General features: G+C 40.3%; 1 protein-coding gene across 11 annotated transcripts in view; it reads right to left on the minus strand.

Moving 5' to 3' along the window:
* Positions 1–26348, minus strand: part of NRG1 (neuregulin 1) — a gene marked incomplete at its 3' end in the record, with an annotated part of 1102492 nt that overhangs the window by 160263 nt on the left and 915881 nt on the right. For all 11 annotated transcript variants that reach the window (XM_082715101.1, XM_082715100.1, XM_082715097.1 and 8 more), the window contains exons 2-3: positions 14100–14277; positions 4262–4383 (exon numbers count right to left, since the gene is read on the minus strand). In XM_082715101.1, the coding sequence (XP_082571227.1) occupies positions 4262–4383; positions 14100–14277 (300 nt within the window). The remainder of the gene's footprint in view (positions 1–4261; positions 4384–14099; positions 14278–26348) is intronic.

Below are 26348 nucleotides of genomic sequence, written 5' to 3' on the forward strand. Positions count from 1 at the left end.
GAATTAAGAGGCATTGGAAAGGGCAGAAAACATACAAATTTCTAAAATGTAGCTTAACATAGTGATTTTGTGTGTGTGTGTGTGTGTGTATTTAGAAAATATATATATATATATGTGTGTGTGTATATATACACATTCTTTTCTAAATGGTCGAAAATAGTGAAAATATAGTCATTATTTCACTCAAGCATGTAACAATTCAAGGAGAATTTCTTGGGTTTTTGTTAACATTTTGTTTATATCTAGTTGCTAATCTAAGCAATTCTAAACAATTAGTTTCACTGCAGAAAATTCCGAATATTGGATGGAAGACTTTTATGATCCAAGCTAATTGTTTCCTGATAGTTATATAGCTGTGTTTGGGAATTAAAAATAGTGTCAAACAACAAGTCCATCCCGGTACATTTTTTCATTTTTTTCTGGGGAGAAAAGAACACAATCTCTTGTTCATACCTTCCTTCCCCTTACTCCTGCCATCCCTTCTAGAACCTGGTACCAAAATATAGTCTAAACGTCTTTGTGAAAGAAGGCACCTGTGTGAGTATATCTTCAGTATATCTCAAGGAATCTTTTGCACAGGATGAAATTTGGATAATAAGCTCACAGCAGCATACCAAGATCTTTCAGCAAGGCAACCCGTGTAGAAATTATCAGACCACAGTTGTGTATGCATTTGGGTAATATGGGAGAGATGAGCGAGACAACATAAAACATAATGACTAATATTTTGTAGAACATATCAATTAAAATCTCAAGGGGAGCTCTACACAATATAATATTTTGACATCATGTACTTATTTTTAAGACTTTTTTTCTAGGACCTCTAGAAGGAAATGAAATTCTTGAGAATTCCACTCTCTCAGCCCAAGTCAATAATAAATACACAGTTAGGGAGAGAAGGTTTGGCCATGTGGCAGTTTATAACCACAGTAGAGCACTCTTTTTCCCTCTGAAAGAGTGTTTCTGTGCTGTGTTTGCCCAGATTTCTAAGGAAACAGGGATGTGACAACACAAGTTCGTGTATCTGAGTCCTAGCCTGAGTCCCAGAGAGCACCAGACCTGAGCTGAGCCTTCTTTGATAACTGGAATTGATAGCAAAGTCAGAGAGCAGCAGAAGAGGCTGAAGGGTCAGGAAGATGATTTCTTTTCTTCTCGGTTGTGCTGCAACTAAGCCCCTGAGGTGCTGGGAGAAAAGAGAGTCTCCCAATATGCAGAACACACTGGCCTTGTTTTTAGGGGTGGCTGCCAAGCCACAGGCTCTGACGAAAAGCAGACCGCCCAAAGACTCTCAAGAGAGGGGTCCTTCTAGGCGGCCATGTTTCCAGTTTCACTCTCCTTGGTTGAGACCATGGTGGGCACTCGACCAGAAGACAGATGCTTTGTAAACTCTCTAGGGCTTTCGAAATGGTCTGGCATGTAAGTTCTGCCAATCAGATTCTTGCGATGGGGGACCTGATTTGGGAACTAAGAAAACAGTCACACAACAGGAGTTAAAATGGAAAGAATGTCTTTAAAAGAGCCGTGAAGAAAAATGGCCAAGTGAGATCATAATTAGGTCAAAGTTTGTAATTATGAAGAAGCACTTTGAGAGCAAGAGAGGTAAGAAGATAAAAGAAACAGAAGCTCCAGAAAGTATCTGAAGCACATTAAAGGCAGAGACATTAGAGAGAAGATCCAGAAACTCCTGTTTACTTAAATCTTTAGACATGTCCTGGGCTATGCTTTCCTCCTTAATGCCCAGTTATCATGGAGTTGTAGCTCTTCCCAGAGAACCCCTCTCCTTATGCCTCACACCCTTCCTTCTGTTTTATGTTTTGTTTTGTTTTGTTTTTTCTCCCCTTCACAAACCAAAGAATCTACTTAAACATTCCCAAACACACAGCCAGGTACAAAGTGAGCCCTACTGGATCAGAAATTCAAGAAATCTGGGTCCAAGTCCTCCTTCGCCACCAAGTATCTTGTGATTCTGAATGTGTCTGTTTTCAGACACATGTTAAATTCACATTTCTTTTTAAATACAATGAGAGGGTTGGAAAAGGATGAATTATTCCTAGGGTTCTGAGAAGAAAATAAAAACAAGACCACCTTGCATTGTAATTGAGATTATTTTTTCTCCCTCAGGTGCTCGATGCAAGTCAGCAAGACCTCATCTTGTAAAGATTTTAGTTGGTTGTTTAAGAATGACTTCCTTACAATATTGTGAGAATTTCTCTTTACTCTTGTCAGGTGAGAAAGACTGATTATCAAAAATATCCCGGCTTGCATTTCTCTAAGGTCAATACTAAATATTCAAATTTGAGACCTGTTCTCAAATGAATTAATATCGAAAAATGAGTTAGAGGTCTCCCCTATGAGAGAAATGCAAAAAGCCGTATTATCCCTCAGCACCCTAAAATTAATAAAAAAAATAAACCCTATGGGCTTTTGCCAGGAATAATACAGTAGTAAATAATTCACTGCTTAATCCTATAAATCAGAAAACATGGAATAGTATAATAGTACTATAAGCACTCAGTAAGACCATGACACTTATTCTAATTGTATTTTCCTGCGAATTTATAATATACATAGTTCTACAAATCTAATCCAAGTGTCAAAATCATAATTCAATAGCATTTACCACGGGGAGACACAATGAAGCAAGCCAACAACAGGCTGAGAATAAGCTACTAAACACAGCACAATAGGAAAAAAAAGAAAAAAAGAAAAAGAATAATCCACTGAAATTAGTTTTTAAATGTGTTTCAAGTTAGCATCCTATAAAATTCCTCACGGGGTAAAAATAACGCCAGCAACATGCTTATTGCTGAACCCGTGCTGATGCAAAAGTAAAGTGATGCTACATTTACTCATATAAATTTTAAATGGCTTTTACATTTTCAACTACAAACACAGCTCCTAAAAATAGTGATGGAAACTACTTTCCACTGTTGTCCTCTACTCTCTGTGGAGGGAGGCATTTAAAATTAAAGTAATGAACTCTGATTACCCCACAACAGAGAAGTTCACTGGGGAATCCAGAGAAGGCTGGGGATTAACCTGAGATTTTTCCCAACCCTGCTCCATATTTTTATCTTACTCCCTTCTCCCTGTCCCAGTAAGTCAACAGACACCAACTCCATCAGTCTCCTACGGAGCTGACCCTTCAAGTTACTTTTGCTCTCCCCTTCCTGGCCCTGCATTTTACCTTCCGGTCTGCAGAGACCAGGCCTCTGTGGTGAGCACTCTTTTCCCCTCTCCTGCTTGGAGGGGAGCAGTGTTCTTAGGCTTGGCTTTTTAATACCTGACAGGGCTCGCATAGGCAGTAGGCAAGTGCCATCATGCACAAGGGAAAAGAAGAACCAAAGGGTATTCTGAAGTCACATTTTATTATTTCAAGAGACAGAGACGCTCACTGCTTTAGCTCATCATAGGTTTCTAGAGATGATTCCATCAAATCACAGAGGAGCTAGGTATCCTGAGCAGACACCCACCAGTGCGGGTTCTTTCACTTCTTGGGACAACTCCGAGAAGTTGCTGGAGGGTGAGCGACACCTTCTACCTCCAAGTCATTCATTAGTTTAACCAATATCCCTGGCGCCATTCTTAGGAAAGCAGAAGCTGAAGACCAGACATAGTAGGGAGGGCTTTGTCTCGAAGACTCTCATAATTTCAGAACTGATAGGCCTAACAAAAAATGGATAGGCCTCACTGCTACGACCCAGAGCCAGCTGTATTAAAAACACATGTGAGAACATTCAAACTTCTAGGACTGAGTCAGGATCGTACTCTGTTAACATGTACACACTACATATATTCATATATAATATACATATGTACATACATATGTATGTAATATACATATATCCTGCATATACAAATGTATTCTGTATATAAATACACACACATATATATACACACACACAGACTTTGTTACTGACAGAGCCAAAGACTTACAGCCCTCCCTACAGATTTAAAGAGGAAGTATAATCTCTTTTAGTGGCCCAGCCTATCCCTGCCATTCATGACCTTATCGACATTCTTAAAAAATAAGAGTCTATGTATATTTCAGATTTATATCACCTTCCGGGGTAGAAGACACACCTTTATCAAAGTGTGTTTTATGGAAGACACCCAAGATACTTGAAGTATATGGTTTTCTTTCCATGTTTCTTGTTTGTTCACAGTGAGATTTAACACACGGGTTTATTACAACTCTCACCACATCTCTTGATTACTTTTCTCAAAGCCTGAGAAATGGAATGTAGTAGGTATCTCTTACCATTTGAATCCACAATGGTGATATTGGCAGAGGCACTGTCATTTCCTAATTTGCTGGTCACTTTGCACATATATTCTCCAGAATCAGCCAGTGACGCCTTGTTAATGCGAAGTTCTGACTTCCTGTAAGATCAGGACCAAAGTGGGATAAGCATATTTCAAGGAAATACAATGACCATCAAAGTCTATTTCTCTGTAGTTGCAGGGTTCTCAAACTTCCCCTCCCCACTCCACACATACCACCTAAAAACACAGCTTAGCTAATACACAGATGTATGATTTAACCAAGAGTAAAGATAAGATCACATTTAAGTGATACTATGGACACAGCCTTAATTTTATCATCCAGGTTAGGAATTTAAAGAACATCTTCTCTAATTTTTCTTTTTATTCCTCTACCACCACCACCACTAAACACACTATGCCTCAGTTTTTTATTTTATATTTTATTTTCAAACCAACTGGTAAATTTTCTTCCTTTCTATATGTAAATGTCCTCAGCCACTAGAAAGATTTAAAAAGTGTAAAATCATTTACAGATCTGGTAAGGACAGACACTTAGGCAGGCTAGAATAGATTAAAATGCTCTACACTTTCTCAGTAAAGTAACATCAGGACTTAGGTTAATTTTGAATAAAAAGGAATTACAAAAGAATGGGAATTTATCTTTGAGATGATTCACATTGCTAGGAGCATAGAAGAACACAAATCGTTCTTAAGATTGAAATAAATATAAACAGCAGCACATAATGTCATAAAACTGCATATTAAATCAACAGTCAACATTGGCAGCATTGTGATTTGCATCTGTCTGTGTTTTACTGTTGCATCTAGCCAATAACTTAAGCAGTCTCCATGATTTTGCATCTGTCTGTTTTACTGTTGCATATAGCCAATAACTTAAGCAGTCTCCATGATTTAAAAACACAGAACCAGGGGTGCCTGGGTGGCTCAGTGGGTTAAGCCTCTGCCTTCGGCTCGGGTCATGATCTCAGGGTCCTGGGATCGAGCCCTGCATCAGGCTCTCTGCTCGGCGGGGAGCCTGCTTCCCCCCTCTCTGTGCCTGCCTCTCTGCCTACTTGTGATCTTTCTCTCTCTCAAATAAATGAATAAAATCTTAAAAAAAAAAAAAACACACACAGAACCACTGGGGCTGGTTGAGTTTACTGAAGACATTTAAAAGCATCTCTGTCTACTCACTCCTGGTCCTGACTGCCTGGGCTCTTGGGATGACAACAAGGAAAGAAGGCAGGAAGCAAAGACAGCAACTCAGAATTCTATGCAAAGCTCCCATGATTTACACCGTCCTAGTTTTATAGTGAATTTTCTGGTCTCCTTGTCATATAATATTATTAATCAAATTTCAATCAGTTGTTCTAATTTAATTAATAAAAATTCAACTCCTACTATTCTCTTCCAGTCTACTGGATGGAACCACCCATCTGGTCCCATATGTAAGCCTTATGGCTTTCCATCAAGGTGCCTTCACTTGTGCCCTTTCGTCCTCCTAGGATGGGGCATCCCGTATTTCCAGATACTGGCTGACTTTTCAGGACCACCTCAAGTGCCAATTCTTTCATCAAACCTTTCAGAACCATAGAGCTGCTGCCGCTCTCTTCTTTGTCTAAATTCTGATAGCCTGGAGTACCTCTTCCATGATCCTCAAAGTTCTTGAAGTAGATCTTATTTTTCCAGCTAGGACATACACTCTGGGCGGGGGGAGTCCATAATTTAAACTTCTTGGTCTGCTCACAGTTCTATGCGGACATGCCACTGCTTTGTCCTTGGCACATCTTCAAATGATATTGGATGAATGTGTGAAAAAATGAAGAAAATATTTGGATGCTCTCACTTAAGGTCACTTCAGGACCTAATGTTCCTAACTATTGGCTGCTGGAAAGGAAGATGCCCTATTAAGAGGGCAGAGACCGTCGGAAAGGTCCAGACCAAGGCAGCAACAGTCAAACCAGCATGTGGACTGAGAAATGAATGACTCAGAACAATGTCAACAAGTAAACTTGAGAAAACAAAGGAAAGTACTGTACTCAAATAAATTCTGGAGACATCAGGTTAAACAAAAACAGGCTTTCTGCTGTCAATCCTGAGGAATCTTAAGTCTTTAATATGCTAACATCCGTTGACTCTCTAAGAGGGAAATCTATTATTTGGTTACTCTCAAACTTATATGATGATGGAATCTTAGTCATCCACATAGCATAACTGCTCCTATTTCCTAAAAATGATGGTATACAGAACAAAGTTGATAAAAAGTGGATCTAATATAAAAACAGCCTGTTTGGCTCTAATGGGGGGAGGTCACCAAGGGCCATTTATGCATGTATATTCACACGTTAATCAGAGGGATTCACCACAGAAAACTTTCACTGCAGTGTATCCCTGTGAACAAGACAGGGCTTTTTTTCTATGCTCAAATAAATATGCTTACAAAGGGTAAGCACCTTGGCAAGTTGATATTAAGATCTAATTATAAACTACTAAAACTTTTAAAATGATCAAAATACAATATTAGGATATGAGCCCCCCCTCCCCCATCTAAATTGTGTTGACTGTTTAAGCCTGGTTTGGGAGTATTCAAATCTGATGTTTTTCTTAATGGATTATCAGCTATTTATACAAATCTGTCCATACATGCCAAGTTTCCTTCATGACACACACCTGTGAAGACCAGTCAGAAACAATACAAATACTACAATAAGCTTGGAAGAATTCGCTGGAAGAATTTTCATGTACAACCATGGAACCACTAACAATCGTGGATAGATAAATCATGAAGAAGATCAGTTTGAAGAAAAATATCCCGGTTTTCAACACAGAAGAAAAAGTGAACTAAAATAACAAAATGGTTAACTTTTCTTGTTAAGTCCCCGATACTAATTCTTTTTTTTTTTTTTTTAAAGATTTTATTTATTTATTTGACAGAGAGAAATCACAAGTAGATGGAGAGGCAGGCAGAGAAAGAGAGGGAAGCAGGCTCCCTGCCGAGCAGAGAGCCCGACGCGGGACTCGATCCCAGGACCCTGAGATCATGACCTGAGCTGAAGGCAGCAGCTTAACCCACTGAGCCACCCAGGCATCCCCCCCGATACTAATTCTAAGGTATCACAACAACCAAAGAACATACAACACCTCAAGATTATAATCATTCCAAGAATGCTCCTTTCCCATTTATACAAGCTGAGGGACAGTCCCTGATGGTAATGTGGGGAGTTCTTTCTTGACTCTGTGCCATTACTATTTTAACTACTGAATCAGATCAAACTATAAGAAACATGATAAAAAAAAAGAAAAGAAACATGGTAATCAGTTTTACAGTTAACATAATCTTAAAGGGGCAGTTCTTAAAAATTCTCCTAACAGAACTACACAGTGTTTCCTGGAATATTATTCCAAATGATGTTAATAAATGTTATGCTTAAAAGAATAAGAAAAGGTTTTTTTCTATGTTCAAATAAATATTGCATTGAACGAAGTTAAACAGATCTCTTTACAATAGTACCTCTTAGTGGGTTTTATGCAAATGTGTACTGTGAATTTCTAAGGCAGGTATCACATGTAGCTAAGATATCCTTTCAATAGGGGACACCCTCGGGAATTCTAAGACTGAACATCAATGGGCGAAGACCAAGATTCAATTTAATCAAGATACGCAGAACAAATACATTCCAGCTCAAAAATCAGTAGCAGAAGTGCAGGCTTGGAGAGACGTGCCTTGACAATAATATACACAGAAAAAAGGATTTCAATTAGCCGCGTGTTTAATATTATTCCATTTTAGGCAACTACTAAAAAAGGAAACTAGAAAAAAAAAGAGACTTATACACTGTTTGGCCATATTAATATTAAAACAGCATAAATCAAATTGGATAAAAGTCTGAATACACTGCTCCCAGGCCAAATCACGTCTAGAATATTTAATTATGTCTTGAAGTGGCATCTGATGAAAAATATCAATAACTAGAGGACTTTAGAAGAGGTTGATCACAATTGAATAGGGCTTATCAATCTTATCACTAGAGAAGATTCTGTTAAAGAAACAGAGGTCCTACTGACAGGCTAACTATGAACAAGATACAGGTAGCTCTTTAAATATATTTCATGGTTGCCATCTAGAAAAGAAGACTATTTGAGGAGGCTCTTGAAGATGGAAATATGTCTAACAGGAAAAAGAAGGCATATTTTGAGTGATAAAGAAGAGTTTTTGAACATTCAAAAAAGGGGAGGGTGCCTTTCTCTTTGGAAAGATTCAAGTCTGGATAACCACCTGTCAAGAATATCTCTATGCAGCAAAAAGATTAAATTAGATCAGTGGTTTCAACTATTTTGAAAAAAAAAAAATCCTGTTTTAAAACAAAAGCTTAAATCAGACCCTCATATTCAAAACTATCATCAAGGAGATAAAAGTGTTCGGGTCGAGACGGTTGGCAGCCCATTTTCAATTCAGCAGAAACTTAAGATTCTCCAGGAACACAATGGGAAAACCAATGCTCCAGGTGATCCGTGGGACTCCTGTGAACTCCAATGATACACTGAACTCTAAGACTCTTTGATCCATGGGTCCTAGGGTACAGGATGGGAAGTAGGACAAGAGAAGAAATAGATGAACTTTTCTTGAAAATTACACATTGCAATGATCTGGAGCTTTGACAAGGATGGATACAACAGTCTTGTACTCTCTTCAATCAGCTACCATATGCTCTCCATGGGAAGGAAGTGAACTTGGAAAAAGTGTTGAATTCCTATCCAATCATCAAACAAATTTTTTGCTCTTTAATTGATGAGTTCTCTAGAAATCTGGAAGGGGTTGATGTTTCAGTGGACTTTCATTTTCTAAAAGTATTAAAAAGAGTTAACTCCCATAAAGTGAGTTAAAAACAATGCTTGGAATTCGGTAAGCTCCCAATAAGTGTTAGCTATCATCACAATTATCATTTATATTCCTGCCATATTTAGGATTTTTTTTATAAGCACACATTACTTTTAGATAAAAAAACAATACTATGTAAAAATAAATTAATACAGACTGATTTAAAGATGAAAGTTCTAAATTTCTCCTTTTTTATATCAAAATGCAATCTATATTCTTTGAATAAGTGCTCAAGGATGGATTCAAGGTTCCAATAACTACTGTCCTCTTGGTCTTTTTAGGCTTGATTTGTCCACCACAGTTTATGGGCCAAGACAACTTAACTCCCTGCATATAGGGATTATCTCCTCAGCTTACATAAATCCATCCGATCTCTAAGGAATCATATATGAACACTGTCAGTGTCTGTGTGAGTGTGTGTGCGTGTGCTCAACACAGCTTCAGATACTGTCCAACTGCCAATAACAAGAAGGGTACAGGGGAGGGGGAGAGGGTTTCATAAGCAAATGCCATACTGTACAGAACCAGGCACTGTACCAAATGCCTCACATAAGCCATATGAAATAGGCACCGAGTAGTCCCATTTATATACTGAAGGATCTGGAACCTTCCTTACATATAAAATTAAAATGACCTGCAGGAGCTGCTCAGCCGATGCAAGAAGGGAATGTGTGTGAACTTTTTCTAGAAGAGAGTCAAAGGACCCGCGATCATGGACAACAGAAGCAAGAACTCCCTTCAAATTTTTGTAGAAATTTGACAAGACCAATTGGATCCAATTTTAAACACAATTAAAGTAGGTGAGAGCGGAAACAAAGAGCTGAGACAGAACTATGGGCAACAAAAGAATGTGCCATACACGAAACAATGGGAAGCCAGCCTTTCGTAGGGCCAGCATAGGACAGATATTTAAATGAGGCCAATCTGACAGCCTCAAATTTGAATCGGTCACGTGCTATGCTCTTTAACCAGTTTTCTTGCTCAAAATGACCCACCAGGCAGAGGAAGCAGAACAAAGGGATAAGCAGACGCTGGGGCAGTTTCCATTTTTTTAAACTGGTTCCTTACGCTGCTTTGCCAAATACAACAAACACAGGCTCAGATATAAATTCAAAGTCATAGGAAGAACATATAAGAAAGTAGTTTATTAGTAGGAATGGGGGCAAAAGGGTGAACTGAAATTGCTGACTGGTGTGGAGTCTTTTCACAACACAAAGGGATGACAAGGAAATTCCAGCTGCTGTGTACGATCTAGACTATTCGGAAAATAAACCTAGACTAAGGATGGGAAAAGAGTTAACATTTTCCTTAAAATAAAGACAATCCCAAGGCAATCTTACACTTCACAATGAAATTCACCTCTGCTTGGTCGATGAAAGCCTCAGATTAAGTTTAAGAAACGAAATAACTGTTGCAAACCATTAACAGTTTTAATATCTTAGTAATGGAAAATGATGAATATGTAGATGAAACTGAAAAATGAGGGTTTTTTAAAATTAAAGACATTACCCTATGTCTGTAGGTGTCCGTAGCCCTGTGTTGTGCTTTACTCTACATAGCAAAATCACCAGAAATTGTGCATAAACAGGAAAACAGGAAGCATGGAGTCAGAACTATTTTAAATAAAAGCTTAACTGGGGCGCCTGGGTGGCTCGGTGGGTTAAAGCCTCTGCCTTCAGCTCGGGTCATGATACCAGGGTCCTGGGATCGAGCCCCACATCGGGCTCTCTGCTAAGCGGGGAGCCTGCCTCCCTCCCCACCCCCATCTGCCTCTCTGTCTACTTATGATCTCTGTCAAATAAATTAAAAAAATAAAAAATAATAAAAATAAAAGCTTTACTATTCATCAACATTAGATCTACAGCAAGAAACGGAACTTCCTTCATGCTCAGGGCATTCGTTTTTTAAAAAACGGGTAGAACAATAATGGTATCCATTCTCTTACGGTTATAGGATAAGTGGAAATAATAGGTGCACCTTGCAAATGTTAATTAAATTTAGATTCGGTTTGGTCCTTTAACCTTAAAAAACAGATGACAACACTAATGGCTCACTTTACACAAAGGGTCTTCTTTTTGGACAATCAGATATAAAATGTTTTGCCACGAGTAATTTACAGCCACATAAGTGGCATAAAACATCTTTTTGTTCCCACTTAATTCTTCCCAGCAAGGCTACTGTTTAAAAGAAGTAATTTCTGAATATTGGCCTTTCTGGCATAATGGAATTTTATTAATATGTAGACAGTGCTCTTAGCTGTCTGGACCTATGAAGCCAACATGAAATTGCCTTTCTGAATACTAATGGTACTTTTATATATGTCTATCCAAGCCATGTAACAAATTACCTCTACAGGCATATACTTACAGTTTGCAAAACCAATTTCTCCATACCTGTCCACCTTGCTTCCTCCCAGGCATCCTCAGACAGACTACTCCCAGTCTGAAGATGCTTTGTTCTGTTCCTTCAGCCTAGATAAACCTCTTCTCCCTCCCTTCTTTCTTGGCAGCCTCCTCGGTCCCTGACCGGGTCCTCTTCCCCTTCCCATGCTCGCCCCTTGCTATGGCATTTCATGTCTGTCACTACTGTAGCGCTTCAGACTGAGCATTGTTTGTTTGCCATCTCTCTGCCCTCTAGACCACTCATCTCTGTGTACCCAGCAGCTTGTCCCATAAAGGGCAGAATTCCCCATCTTACTCCCCCACTGACCTCTTTAAACAAAACTTGCTACTGATGACCATTCCGCTCTTTCTCTGTCATGGCCGGGCCCACCCCACCCAGCCAGGCAAAGGAGATTCTGCCCCATCAGCAGACGCAAATCTACCTCCTCAGGACTCCTCGTGAAGCCCTCTGGGTCTCTCCTTCCCAGCCTCATGGCACTTAGAATTAGTAACCTACAATTTAGCACTGGGTTTTGCCACATGTATGATAAGCTACAGCATACATTAGGGACATCTCCCTGGTTGAATCTTGATTTCAAGCAGAATTTACCTTAACATAAATAATAATTTTCTAAATGGTCACTATTTGCAAATCGAGGGACCTCTTGAAAATCCTGAAGCACCACCCCACCCCACCCCTAGCCCTAAGAGGGCTGTAGCAATGGCCTGGAACAACTATGTTTCGGATAAGGCTGAACCACAGAAGCCCTATACAATCCATGACCTCCTGGGGGAAGAGATAACACCCATGCTTCTCCCACTTCCCCACACTCCCAGCATAAAGCCTTCTGCGGGCGCTTAAATATTACTGATACCATTTGACAGCTGTGCAGAAAGAAACAAGACATTCTCCTGCACATGAAGATAACTTAGTTTCTTACTAACGTGTTTAATTGATGAAAAACAAAACAGACACCAAACTCTACTCCATCCAGTCTCTAAAAGTATTTTTTTTTCTTGTTAAACTCCTCTATAAGTATCATAGCTCTTTCTTTCTATTCACTCATTCTACCACTCTACGCCCCTCCCCATATGCACATGCTATTAAACATGCATGCCTTCCATTTGTAGGAGAAGGAATAAAGTGTTAAGGAACCCAAGAACAGATCTGTTTCCAGCTTGTTTTCTTACTACTTGTGTGACTTACTACTTGTGTGACTCAAGGTAAGGCAGAACAGTGTTCTGAATATTAATTTCTTAATATGCAAAATTAGGCCCCCTGTACAGTTCAACTTCCCTTACTACCTAGGGGAATGTTGTAATAAATAAATAAGATTATGTAAAAAAAAAAAAAACACATGCCACTTTGCAGTGTTATTTTCTGTATCTCTGAAGAACCACCTGCTGGAGAAATTAATACCCACTCTTTTTTCCCCTACATCTTATTAGAGTACTTCCAAGTCAAAAGATCTTGCCGACACAATCAGTGACAAGAACAAGCAGCACAGTTAATAAAACCACAGAAACTAGGGGGGAAATTCAGTAATTATGGTTATTACAGCAATTAAACACATTGGGAAGATTCGGTTAAATTTCCATTATGATCACTTTGCTGTCTCTTGTTCGTGAATATGTGACAACTTTTTGGTAGGTGTTCTATAAAATCAAAGTACAGGAGGAGATTCTTTTGTTGCTGTTTCTGCTACCATCCCTGGGATTTCACTGGAATCCTCCGAGCGTGCGAGGAAAGGAAATGTAATCTTTCAGCCTAGAAGTACTATTATCCATGCCACATTGACTAAAGGACTGTTTTACAACCAAAACGCTCACATAGTTATCTCTTCCCTAATTTCAAAGTGTAGTGTGATAATAGAAGAGGGTTTCTTAGGTGAGGAAGTACATAAAAATGGAGAGGATGGGAATAATAAAGGAGCCTCATTTTAGAGCAGGTGTAGACACCCGTCCAAGATGTCACAGGAACCACATGGAGCCCTTCCAACCCATCATGGTCCTCCACCAGGAAGGCAGGATGATTTAAGATTCTGGTAAGCCAAGATCACCCGAAGTTTTAATGTCCTACATGGTCACATAGTTTCACAAAATTGTCAGTTAAAAAAATCTTACTGGGTATCACTGGATGTATTAACCTCTTACTTGAAAATGATTCAAATTCAAGCGATGGTGTTCTCTTCCCATAAATCTGGGTATTTACTGAACTTCATTATGAAGCAGGGGTGTTAACCTTGGGAGGCACTGGTACTCTCAACAGCATTTGCCTTATTTTAAAAAATCTAATTTTAAGATGTAACATATTCCAATTACAGCAGCTCTCACCAAAACTTCTCCCTCTACACCTCCGGCTCTCTCCACATCCAATCTTTTCTTTCCTCATCCAGAAGTTGCGAGAAACAGAAACAATTTCTGGTCATCGTACAATGAACAAACTTTTTCATTTATTAGAGATCATAGCTATTTGATAAGTGAATTCATGGACTGGGGCTGTATAAAATCTTTATATTTCCTATTCTTCAATGGCTAGACACTGCCTCTGCTATTAGATGCATTACACTTACCCTGGCTTTTTTTGTATCTTGATGTTTTGTGGTTTGTTCTTTCGGTTTAATTCGCTCCCATTCTTGAACCATTTGAATTTGAGAGAGGAGTATTCGGAGCTGGTCTCACACCGAAGGACGAGTCTAGAGCCTGCGGCGGACTCCTGGCTCCTCATCTCTTTCAATCGGGGAGGCAAAGCTAAAAAAAAGAAAAGAGAAGGAAAAAATTCTGATTATCTTTCAAAGAGAAATACATTAATTTCAGGTGAGCTTGATCAAGACACCATTCCCAAATGTTTTACTACCTGAGAGAGAGAAAATGAGTCAGCCAAAATGGACCCCGGCTTGAATGCCCAAGTAAAACATACTTGGGCACTGGGGGTGGCGGGACTAGATTATAAAATATTCTAGATGATTACTTCCTCAATCTTTACATTTTTCTGACGCCCTTAAAAATCCTGGACATGGCTCATTTCGAAACCACTATGCTAGGGGTGCCTGGATGGCTCCTTGGGTTAAGCCTCTGCCTTCCACTCAGGTCATGATCTCAGGGTCCTGGGATCAAGCCCCACATTGGGCTCTCTGCTCAGCGGGGAGCCTGCTTCCCGCTCCCTCTCTCTGCCTGCCTCTCTGCCTGCTTATGATCTCTTGCTCTGTGTCAAATAAATAAATAAAATCTTAAAAAAAAACAGTAACAACAACACTATGCTCAGGGAGACTATGAACCAGGCCACCATCATAATCATTATTATTATTAGTTTAAATTCCAGTATAGTTAATATACAATGTTCTGTGAGTTTCAGGTGTACAATATACAGGCCATTATTTTTAAAGCATGTTCACATCTCAGATCACAAATTACCTTTACCATAATTCTGTAAATAGGTACAGCAGTCCTCATAACCAGGTTTTAAATCTGGGGAAGTTTAATTGCAGAGATGGGTAAGTGACTGACTTTACATGGTTCTAATGTTTCTGGAGAGTCAGTCAGACTATGTATCATCAGAGGTGGCCCAAGGAACAAAGAGAATTCATCACTCTTAACAATGTTCCTTTCTTCAAGACAGAAATTCTTCAGCGACAACGCTCTTTTATTGGAACTAAAGTTGCTGTCCTACAATGAATGTCCATTCTAGATGCCTACTATACATCTGTCAAATTGTCAGTTTGACTGCATTTAGCTCTTCCATAGCTTCTCCATAGAGACAGGAAGTACTGAAGTTGTGCATTAGCCTGTAGAATACATGAAACACCTATATACCATTCTTACTTTCAGCAGGACTGCTTAGAAGAGTATCTATTCTCTATTTAAATATTTATGGATAAAATGTTATAAAACCTGAGATTTGCTTCAAAATAAAATGATAGTGGGGAATGGACAGACATAAAAATGAAACGAATTTCCTGATTAGTTAGTTGGTCACTGCAGAAGTCAAGCAACAGGTATACATGGTGTTTGGTGATACCGAAGATTCAATAGAGTACACCTTGTTTTGTCATAATAAAAGCTTTTGAAAAAGAAAAAAATAAGAGCATAATGAATGGACTTTCCTCTGCATACAACAGTTCACTTAATAATCAACATCACAGAACCGGAGCTCTCAAACAACTCTGTTTCCACAGAGGCTTAGAGAAGCCAACCATAAAGTCCACTTCTGCTCCAGTCCAGGTTTTAATAGAAAATCCCGAAAAACAAACCCATGGAAATTAAGACCACCCCTCCCTGATCCAGGGCATAATTATTTACTGGGTATGGTGACCAGGACTCCAAGGACAGCAATCAGAGCATGTCAGACACGAACAGGAAATGAAGTGCCTTTCCTACTCAGGGTCTGTTTGCTTTTCTACAATTCTGCCCTTACCAAGTAAATCAAAAAAATGTCAGGACTAAGTGTAGGAAGGTTCCTACAAATTATACCAAAAAACCATTTGAACATTGTGATGTCTCAGCAGTGCTCCTAAAATTACACGTCCCCTTTTTATTTACTTAGGGACTAGGAGATGCGAGGGGGAAGCAGACACTTGAGGCGTACACCCAGGGACAAGGCAGAAAACTCATTTCACCTGTTCTTTGCCTTTGGTACCTGTTGATTTTGTCTGGTTCTCATTTTCTGACAGCTTGAAAATAAGATTTACTTCTGAACAGATTTCACAGGAGTTTCTCTTTAAGATGGGGTCTGTGAATCTCTCTTTTGGAGGTTTTTAAAAACAGACTCAATTCTCCTCTATCTGGAATTATGTCTGCATGGCTTCAGTAACTCTTTAAGATCATCTTCGATTTTGTTCAGCCCAGTGAGGGTCTTGAAGGAACAGATTTGCTGGAGCTCAATGGCACCAAAGAAACCGGCTTACGTGTATTGAGAAAAATAAATTGCCTTGTTATTTCACGTATTAAACTAAAAGAACTAGCTTGCTATTTTTTGTTGGTTTTCACTGAGTTTTCCATTGAACTTGGCACACGACCCAAACTCTCCATTCTAGATGCCTACTATGCACCTGTCAAATTGTCAGTTTCCCTTGCCCCACAGCAAAATGTTTTCACTGCAGTATTTCAGAAATCCTTAACTCTCCGTAAGCACCGTGTCACCTCACCCACTGCTCCATACCACTTTATCAATACCGTCTCAAAAGAAACCTGCCAGACTTTGGATTATTTAGTGCGAATTGGACAATTTTTCATCAAATCATTTGCATCTTTTTCCTTTCCCTCATTCCTTTTCTCCCTCGCACCTCTCCCTCCCCTCCTGTCTCTTTATCTACCTATCTATGATTTACTTATTTAGCACCTGGGTTTCAAATGTTAGAAAACAATCAGACAAATTCAAATGGTGGGATATTCTGCGAAACAACAGGTCTACACTTCAGAAGTGCTGATGTCACGAATGATCACAGGAGATGAAAAGTGATTAAAAGACCTGACAAATACATCCAACGTTGTAGCTTACACCGTGTAGCTGTCACTGACTCCCGAGTCACCGGAAACTCTCTGAAAGCTGTTACTGGGACTCGTGGGGAAACCTGAATCAAGGTATTGTATCATCATGGAGTTTCTCAAGTGTGGTCACTGTGTTGCGGTTACGCTTAGGCGGCATCTGCTGCGGTATTCGGGGTGAAATGTCATGATATCTACAGTTAAGTGTCGAACAGTTCAAGCAAATAAGGGAACACATGCATACACAGCCACATCAACGCATACACAGCCACATCAACACTCACACAGAAAAAGACAAAAAGGAATCTTGGTTTCTCTCTGTTGGTTTTTTTTCTTTTTTTTTTTTGCCTTTTTCATCTGCTCTTGCTGCAGTTCAATAAAAGGCTCAGGATTTCATTAGGTTTTAAAATCTTGGTTGAGTAGGCCGTCGGGAAGGGGATTCTTGGAAATATTTGAGTTTTCATTTAGAAATGTATCTCCTAAAATTAGAGCCTCCATTAAGATTCTGTGAGTGAGGGGTGCCTGGGTGGCTCAGTCAGTTAAGAATCTGCCTTCGGTTTAGATCATGATCTCAAGGTTCTGGGATAGAACCCCATCCCATGTCCGGCTCCCTGCTCAGTGGGGAGCCTGCTTCTCCCTCTCCCTCTCCCTCTCCCCCTGCTTGTGCTCTCTCTGTCAAATAAATAAATGAATACATTAAAAATAAATAAATTCTGTGAGTGGGAGGGCCCTGAAATCCTCATATAGTTCAATGCCATATCCATGACTTTGGGGCTCCAATCCCTCCTTCGGTGGGAGGAAAACAATCACTCATCTGGCCAGTCAATGCTTATCCCTTCCTCTGGCATTTCACGTGCAAAGACCCGCACCTCTCTTGTTTTCAAGAGGTGATCTGCGATGTAGCGCTGCAGAGACCCTCAGGCAGAAATATTCCCAGTGAAAGCAACCACTGCGGAAGCTGACTCCGTGTATAAACATCTCTTCATGTTTGGGCTTCTGGTGTATCTATACCGAAGAGCCCAAGTCCCTACAACTTGCACAGAGTTGCAAGTTCATCGGGAGTGCAGAAGTTCCCAGGTGCAGAAGTTCCCAGCTACTCTAACTCTGCAACCCAACAAGTTCGCTTGGAAGAATGTCCCTGCTGTATCCTTCAGGGTGACCATCTAGGACGTGAGGATACCCCATTTTTCAGAGAAAGGCTCTTTCAAGGAGCTAACTTAAAATCCTGCAGAGCATAAATGGAGAGACAAATCTGTATACCACCAACAGAGCCACACCCCCCTGTGGCCTTGGTCCTTGGTGTTGTCAGTGGGACCTTCCAAGAAGTACCATACAGACGTCCACACTCATCCTGCTGGTGCCCAGATTCAAGTATCCCGGAGACTTGGCAATGACCTAAAATTCTTCTCTGTCTCCTTACATAACCACACTAATGGAATAGCCCAGGATATTTCAGATTCTCCATAAAATGCAAACTAATATTGAGCATTTATGATTTGTGCATTTTTTCTCATCTACCTATAATGAGGTAGTAGAAAAAATTTTTCTTATTATAAAATAATAACTATATTTTAATGGAAATCATTTCACTATGTATGTTTCCTAGTCAATGCTTTGCTCCCATTAAATAATCTCATTCATTTCATTAACAAAAATCTACTCCACCAAGTACTTCCTAATACTCAGAAGTTCCTAAGGCGTGGGGTCATTCCTAAACTGGAAAGCAGTGTTTTTTCACTGAGTACTTGGATTTTAACACTGCAAAGAAAAAAAATGTGTATTTGCCTCTCAGTCCCCAACTAAGAGTAAATAAATGGTCCATCAATTAAAAATTGCTTTAAGGCAAAGGATGCTAAGTTAATGCTTTGAATACAGTAAGTGTTCTGAGAATCTCAGACATGATTTAATTGTCTTTGTTCTGCCACCATTCAGAATTTCACTTTCGATGCATTTCTGGAGAAGCAGAAGTTCAACTCTCAAAAACAACATAACAATAGAGCAAGTGTTGGGCAGTGTTTGCTGAAATCGATTTCGAACTTGCTTGACATTGATATGAATGTACCGACACCCTTAGAAATATATCAACAGAAACAAAACAGTAAAGTGCAAAGAAAAGCAGCCTTTAAGAAACAGAAACTCCAGAACCTTCAGATGGATGTCACACACTTTACGGGCATTTCTTTTTACTGGCATGACGTGTTTTAAAGCCTTTTAGAAGATCACAAACACAGTCTTCCGATTCTAACTCAATGCAAGTAGATATACCAGGACATTTAAAAAGTCTATTTTTGCACTTCTATGTTTCTTTCTCTTTTCCCTTAAGACTTGATTGATTGATTGATTGATGGGGATGGGGAGGGGCAAGAAAGGGAGAGAGAATGCCAAGCAGCCTCCCTGCTGAGCACAGAGCCCCACATGGGACTTGATCCCACAGCCCTGAGCTCATGACCTGAGCTGAAACCAAGAGCCAGATGCTGAACCCACTGAGCCACCCGTGCGTCCCTAAACTTCTACGTGTCTTATTTGATAATGTCACACAGCGCAGGAAAAAAAATAATTGTGGCCCAAATCTTTATTTTACATTCTGACCACACAGAACTTAAGGCCATATGTTCATTTATTCCAGACTTTGATGTGTGAATAAATACTTGTGCTCCAGGTAAAACAAATGCATAAAAAGAACGATTGCTCGAAGGGATCCTCCTGTTTTAATCGCCTACCGTGCACGTGTTTTAAAAATATATTCTGTGCTGCTGCTTCGAATACTATACTGCATTGTTAAGAACAGGAAACCAATTTTAGCACGTGCGTGAAATCAGGATACGCTGACAGCGTGTGACCCTAGATAAGTTGTTGTTTCTGTGTATGGAGGACCTGACCACGCAGAGCTGGTTCCTATTGTGACTCTCCCTGTCGGACTAGTTCATCTGAAGAGCTCCACCACACTGAACAAATTAAACAGGAAACCTGCAAAATATTATCAAATATCAGTGAGCTTGCGGCTGTGATCCGGGGAAACTTCCCCTCCCCACCCCCTCTATACAGTCCTGACATCACCCATGTGCAGATCACGCGGTGAAAACTGGCTGTTGGTGAATGAGAGCCGCACGCATACCATCACTCAGTCCTTTAAGCAGAACACTGGCCCTTTTCTGTAGTCATGTTAGAGGTAAATGAATTACTGGCCTCCCAAATTCCTTTCCCGGTCAGATTTCTCCCTCACCGGACCATCTTACGTGGAAGATTATAGTCTGGCACAGAGCGGAGGCAGCTAATGTTTTGCCATCTGGTCTTCTGAGCTGTGCTCACTGCTTTAAGCTTAAAAGGGAAAATGTATCTTATCAGGTTAAATTTTGTAAATACAGCTGTGTCAAAGACAGCAAATCCTGGCGGCAGCGGTAGTTCAGAGTGCTCCTTGGATTACCACGCTGGCTCCTGATGCATGGAGTGGTCTGAAGGCATAGTAAGAAACTTACAACCCAACAGACCCCTTGTGTGTTGCCGCACGTGGGAGCACGTGTTCACATGTGTTCACACTGGCCCATGCTCCTGCTGAGTCATCCTTCAGATAGACTGTCCCTGCCTCTGCTTAACTGAGTCCCCGGTGAACGAAAATGCACCTGCTCTTTGTCCCTGTGTACTCAGCAGAGGTATCTGGAGGATGAGCTCAAACATGAGGGTGACTTTGTTTGAGAGAAAGTCACTATAAGAGTCAAGGTTTTATTATAAAGCTGACTCCGTATGACTGGCAGCAAACCAAACCTAACCAGAAAACACGTTAGGAATATGCTTCCAAGTGTGGTTAGGATATCTGGACTCCAGAAATACTAAGTTAGCAGGTCTGTGTCCAACTTCTTATATGGTGCAAGGGGGTGCGTTCACACTGCTGAATACCTTTATGAGCATACCGGATAATCCTCATACTATATGCACAGAACACGTCATTACACAACGTAAAACAAGAAAATGGGGGGGGGGGGCAGTATTTCAACATCTGACTTCAAATATTCACAGTGGTGGTGTCTACAGACAAAGCTGGCTTCTTCCTGCTGTTAACTCTGATTGCCCAGACACATCCGTTTCCACTGGAGAGGACTTTTACCTGTGGATGGGCTCCAAGTTTCCCTCCTCCCAGTTAACTGGTACAAGTTGAGTGAAACAATAGGATTCTTTTAAATGTCCTATTTGAGGGGATGAGCCACAATTAGCCCCATCAAAAGGTAGGCATATTCTAAGACCCCAGAGAATAATAATCCATTGCATATCTGAATGCCATAGCCAACAGGCAGCATTGAAGAAAAGTACATGTAAAAAAAGAGGAATTTATCATTTAAGGAATTTATCGTTACCAAATCAAAGGAGATGTAAGAACAGTTATTAGTAGGTGGTCATAGTCTCTATTTGAAGGATTAGGATATTGGTTGTGGTGGTGGAGGTGGTGGTGGGGTGTGTGTGTGTCGATTATGATTAGCACTGTATTCAAACATTCAAATGTTTATTAGATGCAGGATGCATAGGATTTGAGGGGTCTAGCACAAAGCAGAACCTCAAGTGCTTGTAAATAGAACAAAGGATCTAGAAGATACTGAGAAAGTAGAGACCCAGGTCCAAAAGCTATTCCAGAGGCCACACCTACCTTCTCAGAAGACTTATTATTGCTTGGAACAAAAGGGCCCCGTGATATTATTTTTTGTTTTAATGCATTCTACCGGATTAGGACTCTTTATTCTCTCTGCCATATAATGCTGAAGATAAGGAAATGTTAAATATAACAGGAAAATTGTCAAATTAAGTAGTAGTTTCTCCTTGGGAATTTTCATGATCTCCTCTATTTCTCTTCTCTGGTCATCACTGTTCAAACATTCTCTGTGGGAAGCCAGTCTCAGTGAGGATGCCGGTCATGGCGACTACGGCCCTTCCTGTGCTCTCTGGATCCTACACAGGAGTCTCACCAGAAGCCAGGTGTGTACCCACTTCAGCAAGAGGAGCCAAAACATTGAAATATTATCTCCTCTGCCTCCAAATCAAAGTTGATCGTCTTTGTTGATGGATCCTAGTCCACAAGGTGTAAGTTTGTTCCCTTAACTAGTAAGTGTGCTCTTTTTTTATAGTCAATACATATCCCCAAATTTACCATTTCTCTGCAACAGTGGGTAATTATTTTAAAAGTGAGGATGGGGTGGGCAGTTATATGGGAACTTGAACTTGCCGGATGTCACAAGGCTAACACACGGAGACTTGAACCCGGGACTATCCTCTCCAGCAAGGGGTGCTTCTGTGCAGCTTGAAATGAAGGCAGGAAGAGGGGAGGAGGACCGCAGACTCAAAATGAGGCAGACTATTCCATTCCATTCCATAGCCACTGTGGTAATTTTCTGTTTCTCATAATAAGCTATATAAACCAGATCACCTCTCCACGTATGTCTGCGGGCGATTTACAGCACTGCAAAATTCTACGGGGAACAATAAGTACAGATTTATTAGGTAAGAGAATTTTTCTGCCTGAAAATGGATACTATGTTTGTTGAAATTAGCAGTCTTCTTCTCTATGGTTCTATAGTTCTGTGCCCAGTATTTCATAAGCTGAGGGCCAAAGATAAAATTATAAAACTACCAGAAGAGTGTTTCAAAAGTCTATGAGATAAAGTTAAAATAAGGCCCTCTTAGTACTTTACATGAACTGTTTTAGAATAGCAACAACTAACACTTATTGAGTACCTACTGTGTGTCAGGCACTCTTCCAAGAACTTTATGCCCACTCTTTCTAAGTTTTATAGCCATTCCAGGAGATATGTATTACCACCATTATGCCCAATTTACAGAGGAGGAGATAGACACAGAGAGGTAAAGCCACCTCCTACTGTCACACAGCTGGTAATACTGGCACCGGTATCTAGACCCCAGAAGTCTGACTCCAGAGCTCCTGCTCTTAAGTAGTAAGCAATAAACAATTATTTGCTACGTTGGCTAGGCTCCTAGGTCAAATGTCAAATGTAATATACTGATATCTTAAGAGTAACCACAGTTTCCTGATTACATCTGGGATATACTACATGACAGGTTGTTTCTGCACATATTCCCAGGACTAAAAACTTGAGAGAGAAAGGAGATAGGAAAATGGCTGAGTTTTCTAAGCCACTTTGATGATTTGTAGGGAAATCTAACAAGACAGAACACTTGAAATTGGTATACCAAAACAATTTTTTTGAACTGGGTGACTATCTGTCCTCTGCCAAACATCACAAGAGTAAACCATGCTCTATCTTCCTCCTGCGTTCACTGAAACCCAATATCCCCTGTGTAAGGATACAGCAACAAGAGGGTCTTAACAGATGAACGTCCTCCTTTCAAGGTGTAAAGGCAGTACACGGGGACAATGGAGGCTGGAGTAAATCACAGCAGAGCTACTGGCGGCTTCAGGCAAGTGTTTAGCACGGCTGCCTAATGAGTGCTGTCCCCACAGCTGCCCCCAATTATAGGTGCACCTCACTCATGGACAGAACCTAGACAATGTCCCACCAGCTTCCTTTAAGGGCATCCGTACACAGGGCTGAAATGGATGCATTTCAGTTTGGCCTAACTGATGTGCAGCAAATTTCATGTGATCTAAGTTTATAAATTTGATCTCCTCTGTGGTCAAAAAGTAGTGCTTTCCTTCTCATTTGTTGCACACAGCTGCCCTATTCCACTCCACTACGTCACTGAAAAATGGAGAAATGGAGAAATATCTCATCACGGCCAATTCGATATTATATTTATTTGTTTTCTTATTGGAATGAGGCTTTTCTCTTCTGAGAAAATTTAGCACATTAGCATGACCGTGATGCATTAATATTTATCTTCATAACCATGATTTCTTTGTTCGAACTGAATTACAATCATTTAATTAACTGATGTCACGAAAATTCTCTTTTTTTCATTTGAAAGAAGGAAATTATACAGACAGACGTTCTAAACCAGATAAAATTCCCAGGTTAGATGAGTTAGCCCTTGATTATAATTAATTTTAAACAGTGACAACCATGTGAAGACTTTTAAGTGTGGCGTAAAACACATGCATCAAACCTAAAGCCTGGTTTGTGAGCAAAGCCCTTCACTGATCTACCAATGACAGTTCCTCATGATCTATTTTTCACATGGCCATTTCAAATTTATTCCTTCTATGCAGAAGAAGAAAAAGAAATTTAGCAGTGCTAACCATAAAATAAATGCATTCTTTTGGGACATCTATGATCTATTGCTTCGTTATTTAGGCTGGTCAGCTTTCCTGGCAACCACACGTTTCTGACTATTCCTTTTTATTCACAGATAACTTAATAAGCTGGATGACGGGGCGCCTGGGTGGCTCAGTGGGCTAAACCTCTGCCTTCCGCTCAAGTCATGGTCTCAGGGTCCTGGGATCGAGTCCCACACAGGGGTCTGTGCTTGGCCGGAAGCCTGCTTCCCCACCCGCCTCCCCGCCTGCCCCTCTGCCTACTTGTGATCTCTCTCTCTCTGTCAAATAAATAAATAAAAATATTTTAAAAATAAAATAAAATAAACTGGATGACATTGGAAGGTACAATGCCAGGATGGAAAAGAGCCTTCCTGACTCACTGAGGCCCACCAGATCAAAGTTAAAATTCTCTCCACTCTGCTCACTACAGTAGTAAATAACCAGCCATGCATCCCTTCTTACACAGAACCTCAGGTCTGACTTTCTGAAGATCTTTAAAGCTTGGGTAGTTTTTTGCATTTTTTAAGCAGGTCCGCACACAACCTCACAATTGAATCCTTATCATTTTGCTTCTACCGGACAGGAAAGACCAGGGAAGGCGATTTTCTTATCTTTAGGTTCCCAGGGTCATGCATTGGGTCTAAGAGGTGGAAAATGACCGGAGTCAAATTAAACAGACTGTTCATAGTAAGAAAATCTGGGCTATATCACTGATCATCTAAAACAATCTAATTTTGTCACCTATCTCACAGAGCTCCAAGGCTGGGACTCTTTCCTGTCCAGAACTCACAAGTCAAACTGTAAGATTAGAGCCAAAGTAGTCTGGTTTCAGACAACACACAGACACACACACACACACACACACACACACACACTCTTTCTCTCTCCCCCTAAGGAAAACTTAAAATTCATAGCTTCCCTTATTTTACATAAAAAACAAATGCATTAAAGCATCTTTTGAAAATAAAGTGAGCTGCTTCCCAGACATTCTGAGATAATCCTTTGGTGCCTAAATTGCAATCACATTTTCCCAGCACGGAGTTTCACAAACATGACACAAAAGAAACGTAAATGAAACTTACTTAGCATGTGAACATGCAGCTTTCTTTCCCTCCCCAGGGACTGGCAAGCAACTAGACATACCTTTCATTTTGTTTGTTTTTCTTTAGAAAGATGTTTAATTAGATTCCCTAATAGTTCCTAGTCCCTGAATTTAAATCCCTAACTCTGCGCAAAACGTCCTGCACTTCTCTCTCTAGCTTTCAAGAATCTTTATTAACGATAAGAATGGGCGGTCAGCAAACCTGGGGTCCAGAGCTTGTTTGGTCTATGGGATTAGGGAGTCGTATAATTACTCTGAACCTCAATAACCTTGTGCATAAAAGCGGGGGGCGGGGGGAGAGTACCCTGGGCCTTATCTATTTCACACAGTTGTGAAAATCTAATTAAAAATGATAGCGAAAGCACCTTGCATCTTGAAAAAAATGAGTTATCATGAACAGTGCCTGTTTGACTGCCATTATCTAGAAATCGTCTGAAAAGTAAGAAAAGAGTAGGTCCTATAAATGCAGACGGCACAACATTACAAAAGTAACACCTGAAAAACTGTATAGAGCTTTGGTCATTCCTCAAAGACCACCGCCCCCAAAAGGGCAGCTGGAAGCCATCAAGAAGGGTCACTGAAATGTTCAAAGGGAAGGGCTGCCCGTGTATAGAAATAGACTAAACATCATCGAATTCTCAAGACTGAGAGAGGAAGACCAAGGGAGGAAAGCCATGAGTCCTTAAAGTCATCAAAATTTTATATTCATAGAACCCTTGAAGCATGAAGCAAGTCGTTTTAGAATCGAAAAAGGAAATGACCCTTTTTTGGCACAATAAGAAGTATGATTCGGAAAACGCTTATTCTGGGAGTTTGTGCAGGAAAAGGACTCAGGAAGCAGCACGCAGGAGGAAAAGGTGGCTTTGGGGTCCGGCAGTCCAGTTTCTGACTCCCAACCTGGTGAGTTCCCTGGCCCTAGGTGGGACGCAGCCCCTCATCTACAAAGCAGGTCTGCCTCACACAGGATGGAGGGGAGACCCAGGACACGGCACCCTGCCCTCTGAACAGGAAAGAGTCATA

Source organism: Mustela nivalis (assembly GCF_964662115.1).
Source record: "Mustela nivalis genome assembly, chromosome: 20".
Taxonomy (NCBI): domain Eukaryota; kingdom Metazoa; phylum Chordata; class Mammalia; order Carnivora; family Mustelidae; genus Mustela; species Mustela nivalis.